Source organism: Phytophthora sojae (assembly GCF_000149755.1).
Source record: "Phytophthora sojae unplaced genomic scaffold PHYSOscaffold_4, whole genome shotgun sequence".
NCBI lineage: Eukaryota > Oomycota > Peronosporomycetes > Peronosporales > Peronosporaceae > Phytophthora > Phytophthora sojae.
In genome coordinates this window covers 5,588,448-5,615,234 of record NW_009258118.1, presented here as the reverse complement: position 1 = coordinate 5,615,234, position 26,787 = coordinate 5,588,448, and the positions used below count along the sequence as shown (strand labels likewise).

The window sequence follows — 26,787 nt, the reverse complement described above, 5'->3', positions numbered from 1 at the left end:
TTTGGTTATACAGGTAGAGTCAAACACCATTATTATGGTGCAGGTTGCAGAAGCTCCGGCCGACAGCGTTAACATTGCCCCCTCGCCGTCAACAGCACACAGCAAGACACGAAGCACCAGTCACTCGCGAACATGTTACCTCAAAAAGGGAGATTGCGTCGTCCAAAAACCTTGGAAGCTATCCATTGCGCCAGTTCAGTTAACTTGTGGGCGTGCTCTCCGTGTGCAAGTGGTTGTGATGAGGAATGCAGTAGGAAGTATCGCCATCGCCTGGCTCACCGGCACGTGCTACTCGCTGGGAAATATTTCCTCGAGCAAATCGTTGCAATACCAGACTCGAGAAGAGTTGATAGTCGCCAACTCTGTGTGGGCCGGAGTCACGTTCTGTACGGTTGTGCTGCTATCATTTCTTCCCCTGATGCTTTCGCTACGGTTCATCAAATCGTCCGATCACATGCCGACGTTATGGTTTTGCTTGAAAAGACTCGTCCGTGCTTCTATCGTGAGTTTCTCGTGGGCGATAGTATCCAACTTTGGATTTGGATATCTTGCCGCACACTTTGCCCGCTCCCAACCCCATATGTTCAAGTACAAAATTGAGTGCTACCTCGACAACGTATCGCTTTTGGGCTATTTCACTGGTATTTCCCGTGCTGTAAAGAAGATCTACTACGAAGATACATGTCAAGGCTACGCGCGGCTTGCGGCAAAAGTCAACAGCTTGAAAACTACGATTAATCGGTCTTCAGCAAGGTCTGCGGCTGTTTCGCCCGAGTCTGGGCCAGCAACAAACGCAATTTGTTACCGTGCTCCGAGTTACTGGAGAGCATTTGTAAAGAATATTTCCTCAGGAGTCCCGGCACTTTTGGCTACAGGCTTCGTCCATGGCTTATGTCGGCAGCGAATTGTTGATCGAGACACTGGGGTAGTTACTGGATTCGTTGTCGGCAGTATTGTGTTCAAACTGACCATTCAAGAACTCGCCAAATACTACATCATGAGGAAGCACGTACTCAGCACGCGCACTATGTGCGTCATTGTGGGTATTCCGACCGTCATGATCGATACGCAGGCTAGAATAATCCTGTTGGGAATCAGCAACAAGAAAATCGCTGCAATAGGCGCATTGGTGATGGCTCTGATTGAAATTTCGCTGCGTGTTGGGAAGGCTAAGTTTGTGAGGTGGAGTATCTCGCATCGAGAGAAAACATTGCTGGGTACAATAGCGGTAAGCTCTCGACGGAGTTCGATTGACGGTCCGAGAAGCGTTAGACCCTCTCTATCGGCAATGCACGTTGAGTTTGAGGTGTGGCATCGGCAGGTGCAGGTCTTCCACACCGCTGAACTCACCGCAGATATGTATGCCGAATACATCGCCATTGGGTGCTCGGCATCTATTCTGTTTTTCTATTGTGGCAACCCTCACTATTCGCTGCTGAGGAGATCCGACACTATGGAAAATGAACTTGGTGTGGTGGATTGGCGTACGAATCAATTATATTTGCTGGTATTTCAGGTGGGGGTTGAAATTGTCGTCGACTACGTGTCCATAGTGCTAGAGATGACGGCTGGCATCGAGTTCGATCATATTCAGCATCTCGATTCGTTTCTCGCAGCTCTATTCATGGTGACTGCAGTGATGAATATGATCATTTCAATCGGCGTTTACCTAAGTTGATTTGATCTCATTCGGCCAAGATCCACCAGTGAACGTCCTCAATCGACTTCAAACGACCGATACCGACAGTCCCCGCAGAGGTCGCGCATAGAATTCGATAGTCTGCCGTTCGGCCTATAGTTTACTTCAAAGCATGGAGTAGGTCAAACATGTATTATTCAAACGTGTAGCGTATTATCGACTTCTTGACTGTTCGTACAGAAGACCTCTGACATCAAATTCTGGCATTGTCTACACCATGTACGTTCAATTTCTTGACGTAACCTCAGCTGATCGTTGTTTTCGTCGGAGCGCCATATCGCACGAGCTCACCAAGCCAACGAGTGCAAAACGTGAAAGTGCAGTTGTATTCTTGATTTTGCGACAACCATCGCACATACCGTACACGGAAAGGAGGTCGCTACCCTTGCACAATACTCGACTTGAACCACAACTTTCCATTCGAGAAATGATCCTAACTCGCTCGTGGTCTAAGTAAATGATACCGGGACTACGCGTTCGGGAGCGTGGGGGTGTAGCCACCCGTCAAGGGACCATTCATCGTCGATCGTGGCTGCGATGATAGCGGCCTCTGTAAGTACGAAAACCCACGTTAGCATAACGACAGAGTATGCTAATCATGTAGCATGTGACGTACTTGGATGCCGATTAGAAAGTTCAGCGTAGCCACGAGATGAACAGCCAACCATAACGAGAGAAATCCTATTATCTGCAACTCCAATTCTTTGTAGTGCCTGGCACATTAAAAAATAAAACCCACAGTATGAGAAGGCAATTCATTTACCTAGTTCTGTAGCAGGCGGTAGCTTTACCCACCTCGATGGCTTTGGATTCAGCCCCGCCGTTTCCGAACGTAGAAAACAGCAGAACCTCAACGTGCGTGATATTGTCTGGCACATCTAGGTAATGCAGTTTCCAGCTCGTAGTCCCATTATCCTGCACCGCTTTCACGTGTATTTGACCTACGGACAAGGGCTGTGTAAGCTCAAAGAGATCGCAACCAAAACAACCTATTTGCTCGGCCGTACCTGTCGGAGCGTCGGGGTCGACTTGGCCAAATGCGGTCAAAAACGATGAGCTTTCGTCCCCCAGCCTTATCGCACAAAATTCGACGTGCTGCCCAGGTCTCCCAGCGACATCCGTCTCTGGTACATCGTAACTAGCCAGAGCTGCTTCAATCAAGATGCTGAGCACCATAAACCAACAACAATATGGTCGACCGTCAGCTCGTTCCGCCAGGTGAAACACACGGAGAACTTACGCACGCACAAGGTTAGTCGAGCTGCAGCTCGTTGGAAAGCAGCCGAACTTGTCCTTTCATTGCGTAAGGTCGTCACCAGGGCCTTCACCGTCTTGGACTCTCCTTGCACAGTTGGCAATGCATCGGCGTTTCTTCTAGCGACTGGCGCACGCTTGACTTCGGGCTTTCGGACTGCAGGAGGGGTACCGGTAGTAGAAGCAGAGGCAGCAGTTGCTCCTCGCTGTTGTGAAGGCAGCGCGCCGCCTCCACGCGCGAGGATTTTCTCTCGTTTCTTGTACATCTGGCAGACTGCAGCGCGGGTGACACCATACTCCCGAGCCAACGCTGCCTGGGGCTCTCCACGGGCGACGCGCTCGATGATGATGCGTCTGTCGTCGTGCTGGAGGTAGTTGGGGCGCTTCCGAGGCGGCTTCTTCTCCTCCGCAAAGGGGGAGCAAGTACCGATCTCCATCGCAGCGTCTGGCTCGGTGGCGGGTCGTTTCGCGTCCGTCTCAGCGAAAAACTCGTCGGGAATGCTGCGCTTCCGACGCGCTGGGGCGTCCTCGTCTCGGTCTTGGGCCTTCACGTCCCTTTCGTATCGAGGCTCGTCACGCGTTCGCATGGGTGACGCCGTCCGGCCGTACATATCACCGAGCGGGGCGAATACCGGGAGTTGGTTGGGAGGGGGTAAAATCCGCTAATGGGTCCCTTCATGTCTTCCACCCTTCCGCGACTGTTCACCACGATTTCAGATCTTGGCGTAATGGAATTGGCATGTGCTCTAGTTTGGTCCTTTAAATGGGTCTTATGTGGCGTACGAAAGCGATGTAATTGGCGGAAATACTTATTACGACTTCTTCATTAGTGGATATATGGTGTGGTTCTTATAAAGAATTACTGAAAGTTAGAATAAAATAAGTACGGTACGTGTCGTCGCTGAGCACTTTTGGTGCTGTGCCGTTGACGGTCAATAGATGTCTGCGCTGTTAATGCCCGAAGAACGCGAAAACTAACGCTAGAGAGCAGTCCCGGTAAGAATTAGCAGGCCCTTTATCTTGACATAGGCCATGGTGTGATCCCTCTAACTCGTGTACGAATCTATTGACCCAGCGAGGCGCGGGAGAACGAGGAATTTACGCCAGGAGTCCGTTGCCGCCAGTGAGATAACTGATGCAGCAACTTCGTTAACCAACATTTACTGTAGAAATTCGTCGTGAAGCTGGAGGGGAAGACGGTTGTTAAGCGCGTGCCCTGATACCTTCTCGAGTTGGTTGACGAAGTAAAGCTGGAATGCGCTGCAGAGGGAGCCCACAAGCTGTGTGCAACATGTCAGCACACATTGAGAATGGAAAGCAGCGACTCCAACGAGTCAATGCAACGCACGGTGGTCATCCACGGTATGTACAGCTTCGGCCACGTTGGAACCAAGTCACCGCGAGCGACATTAGCGACCTCATCTTCACCCTCCGGTTCACAATCGAAGGAAACTGTGTCCTCCACGAGCCAGGTTCGCCGACGGTGTTGCACCCCCGCAGGGAGAGTGACGCGATGCGCGGTAGTTGCAGTCCTGAGTACAAGTTCGTATTCCTGGAAACCGGAAAGAAACAACCGTGCTCCATGGCGCAGCAACAACCGAGCTATAACGCCCCGTGCTTCGTTATTTGTGAGGCCGGTGCCTGATTCAAGTCAAACAGGACAGCAATCCTCTCACGCGCGGTTCCAGCGATGAAAAGACTCGCCATCTTTATTTGTCGTTTGAGGGGTTTCGCAGCCCCGAGCTCTTGCAAGTCACCAACACGGGAGCCATATCGAGCAGCGTAGTGTGCCGGCGACGCCAGTCTTCCCCAGCTCTTGCAAGCGGTGGAGATCCGAGTGGAAGAAGTTGTTCGCTACCTCATGGAGTACGCGTCTGTAACGACATGCCACTCTAGGCCCTTGAGACGCCGCCAATGCAAACCGTAGCTCGTGGAGCTGTCGAACGACTTGAGTATTTAACAGCGGCGATCTGGTGGTGATTCAAAGAGAGTTCAAGCACACCTATGTTGCTCTTCTGCAGCACAAGCGTCAAAGACAAGACCGTGTCGATATCCTTCACGTTGCCGCGCCAAAGCAGAAGGTCCGTCACAAGCAACGCTGCTTCTTCCACGTTGATGGCAAGCACAAGTAACGGATTGGCAAGGTGAAGATCCTCGCAAGTACAGCCGATTGCAGTAGTACCTCGTCAGTAACGGGTCGTCACGTGTACTATGCTCAACGTGCCGGCGTCCACGCGCGAGGACCCGAGGAATTGTGCAGTGCAGACTTGCCAGTCAAGAAGCGAGTCTATCCTGGTGGTTTATACGATGGTAACACCAATAATGCTTCGAACGTTGCTTTGTGCATCCAGTTGCGCGCCAAAGCGGAGGACAGCGCGCAATAGCGAGAACTTGCAATAGAAGTCAACTAGTTCCCCGCTACGAGTTAGCGATGCAGGAAATGTCGACGACGACGCTGCGTCGGATGGCCTCGCCATGGTGAGGATGTTGAGACGCATAATACGTATCACCTTCGCTGCCATGCCACTTTGTCGGTCGCGTTTGGTTCCTGTCTTGGCTCCAATAGGAACGACAGCATGTTGAGATTTCTTGTCCATGCAGCTCGTGGTGCGCCGAGGCCCCGGTCGTGCGTTGGTGGCCGATTCCTAGCCGCAGGATGGAAGAACGACTTACAAAGGTATTCAGCCTCATTTATCGGGATACCCGGATGTGGTTGATGCACGGTCTACGAACACAAGTACCTAAGGGGAGTGAGAGCGCGAGCTCGATCCAGCAAGGATCTCTACTGAAAGCCACGCCAAGTTCACGCACCTAACGTAAGTATTTATCCACTGAACCCTGGTGAACCCCCACCTCGTGCAACCAAGACATTTAGCCAGCTCAGCGCTGAGACGCTGAGCATACTTCATGAGGAGCAAGCTCACAGGTCGAAGACCTGTGCTTGGCCCCGGCAAAAAACTTTAAACTTTCCAAAACCGGGTACCAAACCGTGTCTCTCTTTCTTAACCCTTCCTGCCCCAGACCTTATTCTGTATCCTACAGAATAAGCATTAGACTTGATTAAAGTATACTTCAAAACCTGTCAAAGATTTGCTGTTGGAAGCCCTTTCGCATCTTGCGGTCAAGCGCTGGGAACATTGTGCACAGAACAGCTACGAAAGGGAACAAAACATGCTCAATGTATCCACCATATGCCGAAATGGCGAGCTTCTATTGGTCGTGGCGAGCGTAGAGCACGCTCGAAACCTGCTACATGGTACTTCTCTGGTCCACGATAATATGCGCGTAAGGTTTTATGTATTTTACACTACATGTTTTTATTGGCTAAAATTATGAATTTCCGTCACCATCGAATAATGGCCAAATCCTTCTGTGACATTGCTAATTCCAGCCAACAATTCCCGAACAATGCACACGCCAGGGGCCAAGGGAGAGAGGGGAGATCACACCGCGGCGGGGGGGGGGGGGGCATTGAAAAGATCTCGAGACGGAGGTCTCTGAGATCTGGAGCCAGCGCACCGACCCCTCCGCGCTAGTGGTTCCGCGAAAGCCGCGAGCCCTCGGTCAGACTAAACTCATAGTAGAGGAGGTAGCTGGGCTCATCCAGGACGTCCCTATGACGAACGGCAAGCACTGCGTTGCCCAGTAGCCGCCGCTACGGGCATACCCCCCGCAACACAGTGTTACACAAGCCAATAATCCAAGCCTAGCCTTCGCCCTGACTCACGTAGGAAAAAAAGACAACAAATTTTGTATTATAGGGGGTGAGACTTCAGAATCATTCACATGTATTATAGATAACTCTCCGCATAACGCATAACTTCTTCTTAAAACGCCATTCTAAACGTAGCATAAATATGAGCTATGTCCTGATTGGGCAAAAATAAATTGCTGAATGCGAATCTCAACCGTGCAAGCAGGAAAAACCTCGTTTTTATTCGAGGCTCTAGCTCTCACAAATCAACGCTTTTGCCTCTAAATCAGAGCTCATCAGAAAGCTTGTATCGAGTACAATCCGAGACAATTCTTGGATCTAATATCGCTATTGTGGTTTACGTTTTACGAAAAAAACCTAATTTTATCGCCATATAAGCTGCTTCTGTCGATAGTTTTACGGCCAAAGCCTCGCAGAAGCTGCTAATAAAAAATTTCATGTGCTTCAGCTCGATCTCAGCTTTTTGTTGCTACCTTGCTTGTCTGGCTACCATTAGAATTGGCGCAACTATGGTAGAAAAAGTGTTTCGCGCATATTATCGTGGACCAGAGAAGTAATATCTCGCAAGGCTGGTAAGGCAGCATACTTCGGCTCCAGTCACCCATCTTCGGCACGCCGCGATAAACGCGGAGGAAGAAATCGCCCTGTTCCTAACTGACGTAGTGAGGAGGAACTGGGCGAATTCTTCCTTGTGCTTGACATTAGCGCATCGTTAGATTTCTTTAGCCCACCTAACAAGCTTGTTACGATTGTCTCTCTAACAACACCAGGGAGCTTGCATGCTCAATAGCCCGTAATGACACGCACTACACACGGTTCCTCTTGTACGAAACAGGACAATATATGATATTCATGCCAACGTCTACTTATTCCTTTACATGCGCACGCTCTTCAATGTTCGCGCCAGCCGTGGGTCATCATCGCCATTTTGGCAGCCTCCGCTTTGCTCTGTAGCCTCCGGCACTGCCGCTCCATTCCTGCCGCTTTCATCGGTAGCCTCCGTCGTAGCCTCTGTCCCTTTTCTGTAATCTCCGGTGTAACCTCATCACGCGGAGAGCTTCTTCTGTAGCATCCGGCGTAGCATCTACCGCTTCTTCTGTAGTCTCCGGTGTAGCCACACCATGAGGAGCGCGTCTTCTGTAGCCTCTTGGGTAGCCACTGCATCAGCGGTAGACCCGGCTGTAGCCGGCTTCGTAGGAACCGATGAGGTTGTGCGCTGACTCCGCAATCGATCTGCCAATCGGGCCACACGCGAGAGCTCATAGCGTCGTGTGGGTCGGATCACCAGGTCTGGTAATCAACATCGCAACGTAGAATCAATATACCACTAGTACAATGTTACAGAGCAAAGTACACGCTCTCGCTTACCTGTAGATCACAATGGCGCTCATCATGATCGTCTTCGGCCATGGTCCTTGGTCACTTGGGCGCGCTCGACGGGCCCCAACAAAGCTTGCATTGCGACGTCTTGAACAGCGCAGTTTCGGAATGAAGGAACGTACGAGTGGCTGACACGCGGCGGTTTTAGGCTTCCACCCGAATTTTCAAACCTGTTGGTGGTTTATACTCGTCCGTCTATTACCGCGGAATAAACCCCGTTTATCTTTCCATCGCTAATCTAACGGGAAGATGTGCACAATACCGGCTATACAAGCATCCATATGCGAAGTTCGAAAGAGAGGACAAGTTTGCTGGATATTATGTCCTGTGACAATACTTATTCTGTAGGATACAGAATACGGGGTTAGAGGGTTAATTGTAATGTTTAAGCTAATATCTGCTGGATCGGGTACCCGTCGATAAATGCTAAGATTTATGCGCATTATTTACCAAAGGCTGATACTAATCGTTTATTATTGACCAAAACGTGCATTCAAACACTTTCGGACGCTATAGTGCACCATGAGAGCGTCATGGCTTCGCTGAAGGCGTATCAATTTGCGCCATAATCGACCAAGCTTGGCTGAAGATGAACGACATGACTTGTCTAGCTGCAGGCTGCATTTTTTTACATGTCAATTTGGTTAATACCCATTCACTCTTAGCCGAAGATGCCCAACCTCGTGTCTGTCGCCAAACCAATCAGCTCAACTCGACGGTGACACGAGCATCGCTCGTTTGAATAAGACTTTTTTCCCTGCGTTGAAGCACTTACTTCCAAGAAATTGGCCCACTAGCGTATATCTCATTCCGTAATTTATCCCCCACTCCCTCAAGTTATATGTTTGTTTGTTTGTTTTGTTTTTGAATTGAGGATCGTTATTGTCACTTAGCTAACATCCTCAAGTTAAATGGTCAAGATCAGCGCACCATGCGTCTCTCCTTCGTTCCGCTACTGTAGCTCTCTCGTCTGATCGTTAGCACACAACATAGTACAAAAATGAGCACAGTATACCTTACCTGCAAAATGAATGAAATAGCTCTCTTGTTGCTGGCGCCAACGCAGCCATTGGACGCTGACCAGGGTGTTATGTCATCGATGGCCCCATCAGACCAGACAACCTCAATTGGTGACTTTCGGTTCCTGAGAGCCCACCACGATAAAGAAGAGCGGGGCTTGCTGGTTACCAGCCTCACAAACGTTTGGCTGAAACATCATTTCCGTATAGATACACTTCGATGTGCGCAACTATTTGTTCAAGTACGCATTCTCGGGCAGATGCTGCGGCTATGAAGCAGGCGCAGTAGATGCCCACGTTAGAATCAACTAGAGAGTTGGACTGGTAGTGCTTTTAAGGATTAAAAACAAAACAACTTTGGGCTTTACTCAATTATTATCCGTTATCATCGTCCATGAAACTATTCGTCGACCTGCGTACCCTCCCGGAGCAACGCTCCGGGTTGCATATAATCGATCTTGTGATTCGAAACGTTTGTCAAACACCCTCTTTTCGTTAGCTCGATAGTAATATTACGTCGTTATTGTAGCAATAGTAGGTCGAGAAAATATTACTGCAATACTATATGAGTCTAGCTTTAAATACAACAATAGTTAGTATAGTACAGCATGGGTAATATATGAAATATCCATACTTTAGTAGTTGTTTTACTAATTTTCCGTACTGTATTTTGCTTTTTCAAATAGCTTCCTTAGGGGCTGGTCGCGCTGGCTGGTGCTGGTTCTCGATCGGGTGTTCCAGAGATGGGCAGGGGTAGGTGAACTACTAAGTCGGCCTCGAGTTTTCACTTCTGTATTATTTTTGCTCATTTTGGACATAACCATTGCAATTCACAGAGAACCCGGGGGATCCGCTAAGGAGATAGGGCCCTCGTAATTGAGTCGACATTTGGAAAACAGCCGGCTGTGACAAACGCACATTTGGGTGATTCGTAATAGGTGCATGTACCGAAATCGTCGGCAACGCTCTGTGGAAATGATACTGTTGCCGACGACCATAGCTCTACTATAAATAAGCATCCGAGGCAAAGTTTACTTTAGACTACCGGCAAATAATAAGAGGGATTGAGTGCTTGCCATTTTACACATCTCGTTGTGCTGATGGTGCGCCTTGCTTTCCCACCGTCTGGCTACGCCGTGTTCTACCTGGAAGTTTCCCAAGCGACGATTGATGAGCTCTACCTCGAAGCAGAGTCTCGGACCTACAGACCTGTGGTTCGAGAAGTAGGCGGAGTCGAAGATAACATGTTCAGAAGTCAATCGCGAGTTCAGCGCATGACACCTCCCCTTCGACGTGTTTCCGCTGCAATCCTTGAGGATGCAGCTACCCGCGACTCCAACTACAGACCCTGTGTGTTTTCGTACATGCACTCGCGACCTGGGGGTCTATACCAGGAACCTCATCAAGACTATGCAGACGAAGTGCGAGCTGCTGTGCATGCCCACTACCCGGGCAGCATTCTGGCTAGTGTTATTATTGCCATCCAACCCGGGACAAGACTGCGGTTGTTTCCCCGCTGCTTTGACTTTGCCCGCCCTGAAATGGAGATTGAATTGGAGATCCCTACTGGATATGCAGTTGTGTGTCGCGGCGATTTATTTCATAGTGTTGTGGGGTATACTACTTCCAACTATAGACTTCATTGCTACTTGTTTTTTCGAGACCTTGCTTGTCGCTCGTGACGGCCGTCGAGAGGGCGGGATCAGCTATCGCTCCGTCAGAATTAGGGACCGGGACCGGCAGGTCTGGTTCAGATGCAGAATGCAGCGAGGAGGCAGCTTCTTCATCCAGCTCAGGCTCTGCTCCCAAATCACCAGTACTGGAAGCATCCGATCCATTTACCGGCACAGCGTTGCCACCCGAGTCAAACTGGCTCTGCCAAGCGAGGGATCCCAAATACCTAGCATATCGGGGATTGAACGGCACTTGGTTGTTCACAGCCTCCTTAAATCTTGGGTTGACGCTGCTGTTGTCGGTTGTAAAGTCGCGCAACGTTGCTAGGGCCTCTCGAGCCGAGTCTCGCGTCATTGCATGAGCTTCCATCGCTTCAGATTCACTATGCAACAAATTATACGATCTCGTGGCAGATACATGAGCCGCCGCATCCCACATCAACACCAGTAATTTGTCTCGTGCTCCTGCCGAGAAGCTGCGAGCCACTTGCGCACCCAAGCACTCAATAACCGCAGCAGCAGACTCAGCAACACCATCGGCATCACGCTTCCGAACAGCCATCGCCATAGCAGCCAGCTCTGCCGACATCGCGGCTCGCGCCACAGTGCCACAGAGCTGATTGCGCTGTCGTAGAAGCTTGGCCAGAGCCTGGTCGGCCGCTTGAACTGGGGCGTCGCAGGATCTACCAACGCGCGAGTCAGTCGAAGTGATAGCAGCGCGGGCTCGATGTGGGTAGCGAGCGCCATCTTGGCGCTCGTCTAGCACCTGGTTGGGCGCTTCTTCCGAGGGAACGTGTCGTCAGCAGTGCTCTGCAAGAAGATCTCTCTCTCTCTCTTCTGGCGTTAGCGCTTTCCAATTCGCGCGCAGGGCCTTGCCGGCGCGATTGCTGAACCATGCCTTGGTGACTGCAGCCTCATGCGCGCCGTCGAGCTCTTCTTTAGCGAAAACCTTCGCCTGGGCAGACACTCCCTGCCCTTACTGTAGCTGGGATGCCCAGGCAAAGAAGGCACGGTGGACACGCATGAGAGGTGGGATAGTGCTTTATGAACCGAGCTCTCGTTTTGGTACATGTACCTATTACGAATGACCCAAATGTGCGTTTGTCACAATCGGCTGTTTCCCAAATGTCGACTCTATTACGAGGGCCCTCCCGATGAGGGCCCTCCTTAGCGGATCCCGAACCCTGGAACCAGCAAGGGGATCGAGTTCCCGGGTTCTCGGCGAATCGTCATGGTTATGTCCACAGTGAGGAAAAATAATACGATATCATTTCGCATATAGCTTGCCGTCCCGACCGAGAACCAGCACCAGCCAGCGCGACCAGCCCCTTAAGAAACTGTTGCGGGGTCCACATGGTTGGCGGCCATCTTCGCGGTGAAGTTGTGCACGTTGGGGTGTATGTCGAGGTTAGTGTTGTATCGGAGTGTGCATGGGTCGTTCGCCCCGTGATGAGGCTGGAGGTTTTACCACGGGGTTGTCCACCGCATACGGCAGTTGAAGAGAAGCTGTGGGCTCAGTTGAGAAACATCGCGTCAGAAACAATGGCGAGCTTTAAGGGTGACGGGCACGTAGCGCGGAAGGCCCCGCAGCGCTTCCGCCATGACTAAGATAACAGGCAGTACAACAAGCGCCCGTCCTCAGCTCCACGGAAGCCAAAGGACAGCAAGGCGCCTCGCAGATTCCCCCGCATCAACGGCGTTCGTGACGGACTGAGTTGCACGTGAAAGTTTGTGAGGGTCCGTGAGCCAGTGTCCGACGTCGACACGCGCAAGTTCCCGTATCAGCTCTTTCGAGAGGATGGTCTACAAACGCAGCGGGCCGCTGGAGAGAGTGGCGGAGCTCAATCCGCAAGCTGGTGCAGTTCCAAGAGTCTGGCGTAGGAGATGTCTTTGCCACGAAGGTGACGCTCGACCCTCGTCCGTCCAAGGACCTCAGCATCAACTACGCCAGTGGAGTTTTGCGGGCTACGTTTCCAGCTCTTGATGAATAAGAGCGACGTCCGGGCTCTGCAGCGCCATGAAAATTCCCAGTTCGTAAGAACTGTCGTTACTACCTATTTAATGTCAGATACCGGTATCGCCAGAATTAATTACTTGACTTTTGTATTGAAATCTAATATCTTGAGTTTTGTATGTATTCGAATGACTTACTGTTGTATTGGGCCGATTTATCTAAGCATTTGTATGCGGATTAACTAGTGTTGGATACATAACTCAGGGGAGTCCCCTGAGGGGACAAAGAGTAAAGGTATAGGCCAGAAGGCCTTTAGATGGAGGTATAGGTCATGATGTTCCTGATCCGAGCGGGGCTTGCTCGCTAAATACATTTTAGAATTTGCTGAACAGGAGAACAGACATGAGCTGGATGCTCGCATAAGGGCAAGAAGGAGCAGCAACCTCCGCTTGAGTCTTCAGGTACCCCCCCCATTACTCGTGACATGGAAACTTGGCCTAAACTTAATTTTTCACTGGTTGTACTGTAGAATGCGACGCGTTGGACGTGCTGGTGCTCTAGGGGGTTATTCGATGCCGAAAGTAGCTAGAAAAGGCCCACTCAGGCCACAAATACGTGCAGCACGAATTTGTTCGTCTACAATTGCTGCGGTATCGGCAACTTCACTAATATTGTCTGATCTTAATGCTAGTGAGGACATGATCGAGGCGTTCGTGGCTGGAATAGGTCACGACTCTGTATCACAATCTCAAGGACGACTCGAAAGGACAAAGTTTAGTTGGAAGGGTCTACCAGTACGTGTGTAAAGGTGTCCGACTGAGAGAAAATCTACTCGCTGCGAACCCAGATCCTGTGCAGGCGCGTCTTGTGACCGAACCCAAAGAACGCAAGACTATCTCGATATATGCTAGAGCGTTAAAGTAAGCTGAGAGGAGATGTGCGACTGGTGCGCCGCAAGTGAGGATCGCCCAAGTCGCTTGTGACTTTTTTCATTTGGAAATAAATATATCTAGTTGCCCTGCAGGGTTGTTGGTGTAATAATCATTTAGCTACATCTCGACTACTACAATTACTTGCGCATTGAACAAGTTGAGTCCCCTTAAGGGTTACTAAAAAATAGTCTGTCGATGTGTTTGAAAAAGTTTGGCGTTATGGATCGAGAGCTATACTACATTCATAAAGTGTCTTTGCGGTCGCACTTTCGATTTTGTAGCTGCTACGTTTGTGCTTCTCTTTCTTTTATTATTTATGTGGAGTAGCGGCCTCACAGAAATCGCGGAGTTCGTCCTCGCACAAACCCGACGCGTCCAATCTGCGGTCGCGACGGGCAATTTCCCGGATCTTGAGTAGCGTATCTTCGAATATAGAGCCCAAGTCTTCGCAAGCTTCAGAGTTGGGGGGTTGAGTGGACGCTTGTTCCTTGTCTTAGGGCGTCGGTTGTTCCTTGGGCGTGCGGACCGATCGGGCCGGCGTTTCCTGGGGCTTGTTGCGTGGCGTTATCGGGCCGACGCGGGGTCTTGTGCACAGCGGTTATCAGGCCGTGCGGTCCTTCGTCTAGGCTGCGCGTTTTCGAGCGCCTCCTAACCGGTATACGTTTTACGTGCCTTCGTTTCCAACACGGGGTTTGAGGGGGGCGAGTACCCGAGCCAGCGAGCGACGGGGGGCCACGTATTCCTTGCGGCTATACTTGCCGACGCTTGGTGGTTCTCAAGAACCTGGCGATCTTCCGGAGGGGAGAGGTCTGAGTGGTTCAGAGAAATTTCGGGACTGAGTCCTTACCCTATCCTATGTCCTTGCTACTGGCTACTCCCTACTACTTGCTTGCTAAGCCTACCACTCACGCCTATCCCTGCGTCTGTCGTGCTTGCACTGCCGCTCTTCAACCTGATTTGCGTAACGTAATCACGACTTGGGCTCGACGGGATTTCTCGACGGGGTTTAGGGTTGACGGGTTTTGGGGCCCACGGGTTTTGCTCGGCGGGGAAAAGGGTCGGCTCGTTTTGCAGAGACGGGGCGCTGGTCGACTCGTCGGATGATTACGCGTCGAGTTGGACTCTGGCGCCGTGTATCACGGCTTTCACCCGCATCGACTTTTCCCGTTGATCTCTGCCGCGCGCCGCGTTCCACCAACTGCATCGAGTTCCATCCTCCGCGCCGAGTTCCATCCTTCGCGTCAATCGGCTTCCATCTCGGCGCCTCCTCTCACCGGCGTCGACGTGCCCGCTTCCTCGTGGGGCACTACACCACAACCGTCCCGCTGTCTCGCACGCGCACTCCCCAGGCGGGTGTGTCGGTCGCCTTTCCAGCATCATGGTGCGCGCTGAGGACATCTACATCGAGGAGGGCGGGCCCGACACCTCGATGCTGCCGACATCGACGTGGAGAAATGCTGAATTAGAATTGTTCTCTAAGAAAGGCGGCAGGGCCGATCGACTGGAAGTATGGGAGATCAGCGATCGAGAGACAGGCAGCAAGGATCTGTGGATCAGAGGGAGTTCTTCGGGAGATCTCAAGTGGCCCGATGACGCCGGCGCGTAAGGCAGGACATGTGGCAAGCCGGATTGTGGATGATCGTGCTCGAACCGTGGCGTGATTCGGGGTCGACCCAAGCACCGATCGACGACAGATCTCGCAGATCTAGGACGACCGAGGACAGAAGATGATGGATCGGCGGCGCACGGCAACCGGCACCAGTCATCGATCGCGGATCGAGATCGATCGCAGATCGGGAGCCGATCGTGGGTTGATCGTGGATCAGGGATCGACCACGATTGGATGCACATGGAGGACGAAGTCAGGACAAGAATCCAGTGGTTGTTGAGTTGTAGGATGGTAGATGAGATGGTAGCGGTAGCGAGACACCAGCTAAACATAAATCAGAGCAGAATTTGCACCAAAGACCACAAGTCCCCTCAAGTCACCAAGTCCCAGGAACTACATTGGCCTCGGCAGCGTCGACACTTTGGGTATTGAACTAGCTGTACGGTTAAGACTGGGTTAATACATTGGCCAGCTCGACCTACTCTAGTGATCTATCTTTATGTGTAAGTCCTCGATCGACCGGATATTAGTGCTTGGCCGGCGATCGTTTCTCCTCTCGATCAACCTCGATCCCGTTATAGGAAGCGGCAAGCAACTCAGGAAAGGGAGGAACACACCCGGAAAGGCAACTACAGGCCTTGGATCTACTCCAGGCCGACCGATCGAAGCGAAGAACCCTCGATCGGAGCGTATACTCGGACGCAGAGCGAAGACTACCGCGCTGCTCCACAAACTATCCCCGCGTCACGCCAAGACACTCGATCTTCACCAAGTGCTGCATCTTCGGAGCCCCGAGAGAGCAGATCCAGCCCGCCGACGGGTACACAAGGTGAGAACAAGTTCAGCCGATCACGGATCGTTGGGGGACCCCCTCCGTTAGTCGGTGTCTGGGCGCTGGTGGGAAGCTCGATCAGGCCTTAATCAGATTTTGGCCGATCCCACTACACCTCAATGGTGTGCGTGCCCGGATCTCTGGGGGACTCCGGATTTCACCGTGAGTGCGTAGAAGATGCTCAAGTGAAGAAAGAACCAGGGGAAGTGGCGTCGTCGGATATCGGATCGACGAAGACGCTGCTAAACAAAACGAGATCTGCGGATCGACAGAGTGCTCGGAGGACTTCTGTCGACGGAATCGAGGGCGATCTGGGGACAGATCTAGAAGACAAACCTCAACATCCTCCCCAGGTACCTTCGGGGACCCCGGTGGATCTTGGTGCGAACCGAGATTCACTAACAAAACAAACTAAGGCGGGATCGGACCGATACGCGTTCGCTGACTCGCCGATCAGGCTCGATCCGACTACCTGGACGCAATCGCGGACAAGGCCCAGATCGTGAGGAAGAATCTGAGAGCGCCAGGCTTGGACGACGAAGATCCCAGACCGTCGGCACTCGACTGGTCCGAGGCTAACCTGGATCGTCAGTATCACTTGAAGGAACTGCGAGACTTCTTGCGTCAAGATCCTGTCATGGAGATCGTGCAGCCAGACCAGATCGACGACCCGAAGGGCCCGATCTCGGCCCCCCGAGTGACGGATAACAAGCTGATGGCGGTGAAGAACATGCTCGGCCTTTTGAAGGAAGCAGGCTTCGTGGCTGGCGCCTTTGAAGCGAACGATCTTTTCGATCAAGATCTCGATGTGATCCAGACAGCAATCTAGACATTGGTCGACAAGTTGAGACCATTGGTCGACGTGATCGCGGACAGTCCGGACCCGAAGGTGCCAGATCTAGTGTCGCCGGCTCCAGTGTCATCGCCACGAGTGGAGTCCACTGGGTACCGATCGTCGTCTCCATATGTCTCCGCAGCGGAACATGTATCGGATACGTCGTGTGAACCTCAACGGATGTCCCTCGGTCCATCAGGATCTGCGATGCTGGACGCACGATCACGGAGTCAACGTCAGGAACGCATGCGATCAGGACCTCGGAAGCAGAAACCCAAGTCGACCGATCGGACCACCAGTGCTACCGGATCAGATGAGTCGAACGGCCGACTGGAGTCTTACTTCCAGACTGCGATGGCTCGATTTCTGAAGGAACAACAGGCCATGGTGGTAACACCTACTCCAGTGGTCGACGACAACGTTGGATCGCGGGACGTGGAGATGGAATGAGCCGGATCACCGGATCAAGATCTCTCCCAGTGGGAACATGATCCGGACGACACTGATCTACCGAGTTCGGCCCCTGCTGCGGTGACCACCGCTGCCTCGGGATCCACTGGGTCCTCCTCGATCCAGCGTGTGCGAATCTCGGCGATGTCCGATCTTAAGGAGTTCAGTGGCAAGGATCAGGACGAAGACCGCGCCCGATCGTGGATCAGCAAGGTGAATTCGACGTTCCTGCGAGATCAGGCTACGGACGAAGAGAAGTGGCTGACCTTCGCTGATCTACTGACGGGCCCGGCGAAGAACTGGTACCGCCAGCTGGGCCGATCGACGCGGAACAAGTGGAGCGATCTACTCCGGAGTTTCCAGATCCAGTATTGTGGCCTGGGAGTATCGGTCGCTTGGCAGTATTATCATTCTCGCAAGAGAGCAGATGAATCGCCGTTGGAGTACCTCTATCGACTGAATGTGGCGGCTCTGCGTGCGAGATTGAAGATCAAGGACGGAGATTCCAAGGCCCGCCGAGAACATGTCGAACACTTTATCGAGACGCTGGGCGATCCGGAACTGGCTGATCAGCTCACCCTACTCCGGCTTGCGGACGCGGAAGATCTGAAGGAAGTCCTGCGCGCTCGAGAGCGCGCGAAGAACAGACGGATGCGATCTGCCTTTGGATCGAAGTATCGTCAGAAGGTTCCGACCTCAGCACCACCTGCTGCAACCAAGCGGGCAGTGCGTGCAGTTCAGATCGCGAGCCAGGAATCTGGATCGGACACAGGATCGGAAGGATCGGACTCGGAGGGTGATCTACGTCGCGTTTACATAGCGTCGGCCAATGACAAGTCTCGCAACGCTGGGGGCGACTCGACGAAGCTGGATCGGAGCAACCAAGCGTAGATCATCCATGACTCACCTCGATCGGATCCACGATCGCGATCTTCACCTGACGGATCGGACCGATCAAGCCGCTGCTCACACTGTGGATCGCGGAAACACACCTATCTCGATTGTTGGAGACGTTTGACGTGCGAGAAGTGTGGCAAGAGAGGTCATCCGGCGGATCGTTGTCTGCTTGTGTGTCGTGGATGTGGTGAACTACACGAGATGGGCAAGTGTCGGATGGAGGAATTCTACAACCAGATCCGTCAATAGTTCAACCCGGTGAAGCACGCTGGCATGTTGCCCGCGATCGCCGAGAAGATGTTAAACTAGGACGCTCGCCGGGTTGGAATCCGGTACGAGCCGAGCGTTCTAGTTACTGCATCTATGCATTCGTGAACAAGAACACGGTAGATCGAGTAAGTGGACGGACTGATCTACGCGGTAATACATGTCACCTGCATGCGAAATCTGCCGCCAAGATCTTAAGTCTACATCGATCGGACGACTTCAGCCGTTCTGACGCCGAAGTGCCCTTGGATCTCCAGTCTGGAGAAACGCGGGGCTATTGGAAGCAACGCAGACCGGAAGAATGGTTCAAGCCAGCTGGTGGAGAAGTGACGACCGAGATCCCGGAGCATGATCGCGATCGAAGTCTGCCTCGCGTCAACGAACACCGCAGATCTGTGGATGTCGTGCCGATCTCATCCCAGAGGAGTCCAGAGGGTACTGGAAACATCATTCGCCAGGTAAGTGGTTCCGTCAGGCCAAGATCACTGGCAAGATCAACAATGAGAAGTCGATCTTATTCTTAGACACCGGCGCCGAGGTGTCCATCGTGGACGCCGCCTTTGCTCGTAAGGTGGGGTGCTATGTCGACACGAGTCAGAGCCAGGAATGTGTGGGGATTGGCGAAAGCGTGTACATGAGGAAGGAAGGACCAGGATCAAGGTTACGCTTGCGGGATCGCTGGTGTATTTCTTCGATATCTGGGTTGGCGATCTATCAGGACAAGAGGCGATCCTGGGTATGGACTTTATGGTTCCAGCGGGGATCCGTCTCGATCTTGCGGACGGCTCTATCTGTCTCCCCGACGAAGTCAAGATCCAGCTTAGCGCACGGCGCCAGCTGTACAACGACAAGGTCAGACACGTGTGTGTAGATCAGGGAATGATGATCGCTATCGGAGATTCGATTGAGCTTCCGCTACGAATGAAGGTGACGGATCGAGAAAAGCTATGGGTCACCCGTGGAGATCGTTGGGTGCCGACTGTGGTCCGAGGACCCAGCAGGATCAGATATCGCCAGGTTACCAACATCAGCGACAATGACCTCGTCTTGCATCGGAATGAACGGATCGGGATGTGGCTGGCTGGAGATCGGATACCCCGGATCCCAGGATATGTGTCGATCGGATCTCGTCGATACATGGAATGGCAGAATCTAGCCTTTCAAGCCACGACAGATGACCGGCCGACGAACCAGGAGGCACCAACGGGACCTCCAGTACCTGCCGTCGAGCGACCGATTTATCGAACGCCCCGAGACGCAAGGTATCCCCGATCGTCGATCTGTCGACGGGTCCACCCGATCCAACAAGCGAACCGGAGGTAATGAGCCCTGATCCGGGGGCGACCGTCGTTGATACTCTTAGATCAGGGGGCAGACCGTTGCAGGACGATGATCGCGTGACAGAGGAGTCGGGGTCGTCTGCTTCAACTGTCCTCGTCGGAGATCCACCAGACCCACGGTCGGATCCTGTTGAGTCGGTGTGTGAACCTTCCGGATCGGAGGAGGAATGCTCTCCAAAGCGGAAACAGGTGGGGCTGGACTCCCAGCCTTCGCCGATCACGGACCAAGCGTGTGCACCGATAGATGACGCGAAGCCGCAAGATTATCGTGCTGGCGACCAAGAGGGGAAGCCAGATCATGTGGATTTCGAGCTGAGAAGGGCGAAATCGTGTCCCCTCACTAGCCATCGGCCGATCAGGTCGACGGTTGTGCCGTCGAACCAGATCTTGGGGGCGGGAGTACCGATCGGACACACCCGGTTGCGGTCTTAGCTGTGGAAGAGTCGAGATCAAGTGACGATACAGCAGTCGACGGTGTTCCTGCATCTGAACGACTGCCGCAAGTGGCTGAATACTCATCGATCGTTGGGGTGATCAGGTGGAAATGGAGGCCAAACCCACTTCAAATTGGGCGACCTCATTGCATCCGAACCGGATCGAGACGTTGGCGCTGATGATCAGGCCCATTACCACGAGGGCGGGAATCGGTCAGCAGAAGATGTCGAAGGTTAATTAGCTGTGATTCCTGAAATTGTGATCTCGACGACGGATGAGGTGAAGATCGATGATATCAAGGTGGGAGATCTGGAGTTCAACACCCCGGAGGAGTTCGATCGGCTGCGAAAGAAGATCTGGCACAGGAATCACCTGCTGATCGGCAAGGGCAATGCACTTCCCCCAGCAGCCCGGGGTGTCACCTGCGACATCGACGTGGGCGACGCAAAGCCGATCGCTCAGTGTGTCCGGAAAGTGGCCCCCCGTTTGTGGAGAAGGTGTCCGAGCTGATCAAGGGATTATTGTCAGCCAAGATGATTCGGAAATCTCGATCACCGTGGGCCTCGCCGATCGTCGTGATCATCAAGAAGAACGGCGTGGATATCCGACTCGGCATCGATTATCGGCTCGTCAACAGTCTAACCAGGCTGATGGTATATCCGATGCCCTTGATCAACGATTTGCTGGAGGATCTAGACAAGGTACTCTGGTATTGCTCTTTGGACATGGCTAGTGGATTCTGGGTGGTGACAATGACCGATCGAGCTCGTGCGGTCTCGGCCTTTATCACCCACATGGGTCTGTTCGAGGGGAACCGGATGCCGTTCGGCCTGAAGAACGCTCGTCAGATCTATCAGCGACTTCTGGACGACGCGTTGTATGCGTTCACCAAGATCCTGTCAAACATGAATCCAGCCTCGAACAGCAGATCTTGCAGGATGGTCATGCACTCCCGCGGCGTCAGCATCTGGACCGGGACCTGGACAGCCATGAGATCCTGGGTGGTGCTCAAGTACCGCCGGTCGAGACGAAGTTCCGCAATCCAGCCACCATCCTGGTCCTCCAAGAGTGCTCGCGCACTGAGGTACCTGGATGTGGTCAACATGGCGGCCATCCAGGGCTGTGCATCCGGCCTGGGTGTCGGCCAGGAATACTCCACAGTGGGCGGGGTCACGCGTTCGGACTCCACCCGCTCCCACCTGGACACTTGCTGCGCGACGAACGCCTTCTCCTGGACCTCGGCGAACCTCTGGTCAGGTGATCCCGACCGAAGCGATCCTGGATCCGGACCTTGGTGTGGGACGGCTTGATTCAGGGCCGTCTTGGCCGAAGCTTCCTGGACCGAGGATTCAGGGTTCGTCATGGTCGCTTGGGCGGACGGCGAGGTCTCTTGCGAGTCCTCAAGCTCGTCCACTTCTTGGACATCGGTAGCGGCTTGTCTTCCAGGTTCGGGGTCTCCTTGGACTCCGCATCTTGATCCGGCAGCGGAGAGTCCGAACATCGATCCGCCGCCGGGGGCTCAATCTCATCGGCGCCTCCCGCCGACGCCTTGGCGAGCTCATCCTGGACGGACTCACCCTGATCTTGGGCAGCCTTCGGGTCAGGATCCTGGACGTCCAGCTCGCCATCTGAGGACACTTGGTGCGCGTCATCCTGGACGGACGGTGCTGGAGTCGGCTCCTTCTCCGACGACTTGGCCTTCGCCTCGCGGGCCGCCTTGCGCTTTGCAGCGCCTGCCTTCTGAGCAGCCCGGACAACCTCGTCCAGACTCGCGTGCTCCTCCGGCAGCCCCTGAGACCTACGCGACTGGCCCGACGCATCACCGCGTCCCTAGCCATCGCGTCCTTCCTCGCGCATGTCTTCTCCGTTTCCTCTCGCCATAAACGCTTCGGTCAGAGGGTTAGTAGACTTCGCAACCTCAATCCTAACAATAAATGTAACCGCAACTCAGTGAAGTCCCAAACGATTCGAATCCGGGCACGCGCACCAGCTGAGGCGAGGCGGGTGAACGCCTTTTGCCGCCCAGGTGTACAGTGGCCAGAAAAGGATCTAGACTTGTCCCCTCGACACAACCCTGGATGAGCACTTGGTGTCGTCCCGGGTGGCGTGTGTTTCTTGTGGAATCCCTTTGGGTGTCGTTTGTCTTCGAACGTGAGACTTGCACTGCATGAGTTGCAGGAAACAGGATAATATCGCTAGGACCAGAAAGCGGAGCCAACGCACACTTCAGAACGCAGCTTTCACAGCCTGGATCCGGAGAGATAACCTTAACAATACAGAGTCATACACAAATATACAATACACACAACCGTCACTTATTCTTTGGTTGGCCCTTGGACGGTGGGCCCTACACACCAGTCAACATTGAGGGTAGATCCAGGACACTGGCAAGTCCAAGACCCTCAATCAAGAGGGAAAAAGCCGAATCAATACAAAACACGGTCCTACCTATCACTCAGTAGCCTATCGACAAATCACTAGGTGGTGACTACCTCAACCGCCCTAGGAGTAGCTTAATATGAAATGGCAGTGCTGTCCAGGACAAACACCCCAACTAGAATATGAAATAAAGCTTATCAACCCTGGCCGCACGACAGCTCAGGTACTCGCCGTAACTTGATTTGATACGTACTATGAGAGCTCCACACACGACCCTTACGTTCTTAGCCGAGGTGCCCTGACTGCGGGGGGAGAACCAAAGACACAAGGCTCCTTTGAGTCTGAACCAGCTCTGAATAGCCTGGCCCCAACAGAAGACACTTGCGCTGTAGCAGGAAAAACGAACTCTGTTTGGTCTTATCTTTGTAGGCTATCACTAATCGTAACATGCAGTCTTGGAAGTATTATCTTGGTTTCAGTATAGGTTGTCGTCGGTTGAGTCGCAAAGATCCACCGGGGATCGGCAGCACAGCTGGGAGGGAGTTCAAGGTTCCATGTGCCGAGCAGATCTTGGACGGTCGGCTTGGTCGGTCGATAATGTCTTGGGTTTATATGGTCAAATCTTGGAGCTTGGAGAGTCGTCCATTCGGGATACACGTTGTCTATTCAGGATACACCTGGACGGTTGGGATAAGTGGAACCTCTCGATCAGTGTGGAGAAGAGCTCTTGGGGAATGCGTAAGGTGGACTATCTGGGACATCGTGTGTCGAACGACGGGCTGGAAGCCAATGCGAAGGACCTCACCGCTCTGACCGACCTGCCGTTCCCCGGATCGCTCCGATCGATGCAGTCATTCTTGGGCAGTCTCAACTACTACAACCGTTTCTTGGAAGCTTACGCGATCTACGCTGCGATCCTGTGCGAACTGCGCGAGGTGGACTTCGCCGAGCTGAAGAAGAGCCCCGATCTGCGCCAGATCCTGGATCGTCAAGTGCCGAACTCAGTGGATACGGACCCAGTGAACCCCGATCGGACTCCACCAGTTCCTGAAGTCGGTGTTGCCGATGAACGCTAGATCCGTGCTCATCGTGCCTTTTCGACACTGAAGGTGAAGATCGCGACGACACCGATCACGGGGCGAGATCGACTGCAAAGCACCTAAGCTGACATTGTTAAAGCAGAAGGTGCTGGACCAACTACGGAACTGGCCAGATCACGAGCTGTTACATGTGAAACGAGACTGGAACGGAAGTGCGGACAGCCTTGCCAGTGCAGCACTCCAACGTGAAGGGGGCATCGTCGTCGAGGATGAGGTCGATCCTGGGGATCTAGTGACACTGAACCGACTTAATGAGATCCTGGTTGTTCGATCGGATGGGTCGATCGCCCGACTATCGCCGATGACCACTCGATCGGGCGACAGATCACGGCAGAACCCGACTGTCATGCAGGAGGAGTTCGTGCGAGGGTTGCGGATCGATCGAATTCGTCGAGCTCAAGATGAAGAAACGTGGATCGCGGGTATGAAGAGGTACCTGATGGGAGATGTGGCTGATCTGACGCAGAATGAGGCTCGATCCTATGGCAACATCGCAGCGGATTACGAGATCGACGGTGATAATCTGCTGTTCTATTGCCCACCCTCCAAGCGATCGGAGGCAGATCGAGATGGACCGATGAGACTGGTTGCACCGGAGACGCTGCATCAAGATATCTTGCATCACTATCACTCCACTTTGGGAGGGGACACCAGGGGATCGGGCGTACCTATCAGCGGAACCGCGATCACTTTCACTGGAGAGGTCTCTTCAGGAGTGTGCGGAAGTACGTCGGTGAATGTGTCGACTGCGAGACCGGCAAAGGACGACCTACGATCAGGGGCGAGTCGCCGGGGAACATCCAGGCGACGTACCCGTTCCAGATCATAGCGATGGATCACATACCTTCGCTGCCGAAGTCGTACAAGGGTAATACGGAACTGTTGATCTGGGTCGATCTGTTCACGGGATACGAGATCGCGAAGGCCAGTTCCTTCCGAACGGCGCAGACGATCGCTGAACCTTACGAAGAGTGTGTGTTCCGGTGATTTGGTGCTAGCGAGGTGATCAGGCACGATCGAGAGCCGGAATTTATGGTCGACTTCTTCCGCGCCTTTAACAAGATCCTGGGTATGCGTCAGCGAGCGACGATGCCATATCGACCTCAAGCTAACGGTACTGCAGAGCGAATGGTACAGACGGCGACGAGAGCCCTGAAGATGTTCGTGGAGGATCTGGATCAGAGAGATTGGGATGAGTACGCAGAGCGATTGACCTTCGCGATCAACACGGTTCAAGATCAAGTCCGTGGAGACTCCCCTTTTTATCTGATGCATGGTTGGTTGGGATCCTCGATCGACGCTCGAGGCGACGATACTTTTGGGTAGTACTCGGACTCGGGATCGGAATCCTCGACGGTGGCGTTTTCGGATCCAGAGGCACTACGATCAGGCTCGAAGTCAGGTGAATGCTCGCCTACGCAAGGTGATCGCGGATCGGGCCGATCGACACAATGAAGAAGTTCGTGAGATACTGTACAAGCTCGATACTGCCGAGTTCAGCCGCTTTCATCAGCGCAGTGACTCCGTACTGGTCCTTGCCGTTCACATTTGCGCCACACTGGTCAACTAGATCCTGAATACAACCTGAATATGACACTTGTAACTTGGCTGCTTTTGCGTGCGTCTGTAACTCACACCGCACAACGAAGGAGGAAGAGAAGGTGAACGCGCTGCGGGGGAGTAAAGCGACTTGCTGCTCCCGTTGTATTTTTGTGTTCTGTGGTTTCCCCCTCTTTACTTTTCTCTCTCCTTTCCCAGCTCCTGAGCCTTTTTTGTATCTGCACTTCAACTTACTGTAGAGCAAAAGCTACACTGCAACACTGAGAACCAGTAATTCACAACAGCCCCACCTACTGGTTGTCAACGTTGCACGAGTTCGTGGTAGTCTCGCATTGCCCTTGGGAAATCAATCCCATGCTTGCTTGGTGCTGCTCAAACTTCACTCGAGGCAGTGGCTTCGTGAATGCATCAGCCACATTTTCAGCCCCAGCCACTCGTTTCACAGTTATCTCGTTCAGCTCAACACGTTCGCGGACAAAATGATGTCGTACATCAATGTGTTTTGTCCGGCTGTGAAATTCAGGGTTGTTTGCCAGCTTTCGAGCACTCTCGTTATCCACAAATACATCTGAGGGGTTGTTCTGCTTCATCTTCAGCTCTTTCAACATCTGCCGCAGGTGGATGACTTCTTGGACAAGAAGACTGAGCGCCATGTACTCAGCTTCTGTCGTGTGCAATGCGACCGTCCGTTCTGTCTGTCTTGCCCATGAAATTGTGCTGCCACAGCAATAGACTTCCGATCGTCCACTCGGTTCGCAAAGTCTGCATCTGCAAAAGCTTTTAGATGGTCATCCAATTCCTGCTCATTCCATTGCACTCCTCCTAATTGTAGCCCCCAGTCCTGCGTCTCCCTTAAGTAACGCAACCCACGCTTTGCTGCGCGCCAGTGCAAAATCCCAGGGTTTTTGAGAAATTGACTGCACTCACGGACCAGGTAAGCCAAATCAGGGCGCGTGCCCAACATCAAGTACATTAGACTGCCAAGTACAGCCCGATACGGCTTCCCACTCATCAGCTCCTTCTCCTCTCTCGTGGTCGGACACATGACCTTCGACAGCTTCAAGTCAGGAGTGCTTGGCACTTTGCAGCCATTGCATCTTTCCATGTCAAATCGTTGCAATACTTTGTCTGCATACTTGCGCTGGTTGATGAAAATTGACCTCTTCTTTCTGTTTCGTGTTATCTCCCAGCCCAGGGTGTAGTGAATCGGCCCCAAGTCCTTCATCTCAAAACGCATGTGAAGCATCTACTTCAGCTCCTTCATCAACTTCATGTTGTTGGCGAAGAGAATCAAATCATCCACGTAGATGGAGATAAACACCAACTCACCATCGACCACTTTCACAGCAACACAAGCCTCACAATTCATTATCAAAAAGCCTTGTTTCTCTAGGTGGTCTTTCAGCAGGCGGAACCAAACACGGGGGGCTTGCTTTAAGCCATACAGACTTTTATCC

At 52.7% G+C, this 26,787-nt stretch overlaps 7 protein-coding genes across 7 annotated transcripts; 4 read left to right on the top strand and 3 right to left on the bottom strand.

Annotated features, from left to right (window-relative positions):
• Positions 1-580: 580 nt before the first annotated feature.
• Positions 581-1,678, top strand: PHYSODRAFT_502507 (hypothetical protein; the record flags this gene model as incomplete). The annotated part of the gene is made up of 1 exon (XM_009529144.1): positions 581-1,678. One exon carries the CDS (start codon positions 581-583, stop codon positions 1,676-1,678), a length of 1,098 nt encoding a protein of 365 aa, XP_009527439.1.
• A 780-nt stretch (positions 1,679-2,458) lies between these two features.
• PHYSODRAFT_500110 (hypothetical protein) lies at positions 2,459-3,540 on the bottom strand (the record flags this gene model as incomplete). The annotated part of the gene is made up of 3 exons (XM_009529143.1): positions 2,459-2,695; positions 2,816-2,864; positions 2,948-3,540. 3 exons carry the CDS (start codon positions 3,538-3,540, stop codon positions 2,459-2,461), a joined length of 879 nt encoding a protein of 292 aa, XP_009527438.1.
• A 1,305-nt stretch (positions 3,541-4,845) lies between these two features.
• On the bottom strand, positions 4,846-5,064 carry PHYSODRAFT_499961 (hypothetical protein; the record flags this gene model as incomplete). The annotated part of the gene is made up of 1 exon (XM_009529142.1): positions 4,846-5,064. A coding segment is annotated over one exon (219 nt), but the record flags the coding sequence as incomplete, so codon positions are not given.
• Positions 5,065-10,167: 5,103 nt separating this feature from the next.
• On the top strand, positions 10,168-10,749 carry PHYSODRAFT_503799 (hypothetical protein; the record flags this gene model as incomplete). Its single annotated transcript, XM_009529141.1, has 1 exon — positions 10,168-10,749. One exon carries the CDS (start codon positions 10,168-10,170, stop codon positions 10,747-10,749), a length of 582 nt encoding a protein of 193 aa, XP_009527436.1.
• A 4,255-nt stretch (positions 10,750-15,004) lies between these two features.
• On the top strand, positions 15,005-15,335 carry PHYSODRAFT_332185 (hypothetical protein; the record flags this gene model as incomplete). Its single annotated transcript, XM_009529140.1, has 2 exons — positions 15,005-15,228; positions 15,305-15,335. The coding sequence occupies 2 exons, from the start codon at positions 15,005-15,007 to the stop codon at positions 15,333-15,335; spliced, it is 255 nt and encodes an 84-aa protein (XP_009527435.1).
• Positions 15,336-16,186: 851 nt separating this feature from the next.
• PHYSODRAFT_504244 (hypothetical protein) lies at positions 16,187-16,573 on the top strand (the record flags this gene model as incomplete). The annotated part of the gene is made up of 1 exon (XM_009529139.1): positions 16,187-16,573. The coding sequence occupies one exon, from the start codon at positions 16,187-16,189 to the stop codon at positions 16,571-16,573; it is 387 nt and encodes a 128-aa protein (XP_009527434.1).
• A 4,571-nt stretch (positions 16,574-21,144) lies between these two features.
• On the bottom strand, positions 21,145-22,121 carry PHYSODRAFT_499692 (hypothetical protein; the record flags this gene model as incomplete). The annotated part of the gene is made up of 2 exons (XM_009529138.1): positions 21,145-21,730; positions 21,757-22,121. Coding segments are annotated over 2 exons (951 nt in total), but the record flags the coding sequence as incomplete, so codon positions are not given.
• Between the last annotated feature and the right edge of the window lie 4,666 nt (positions 22,122-26,787).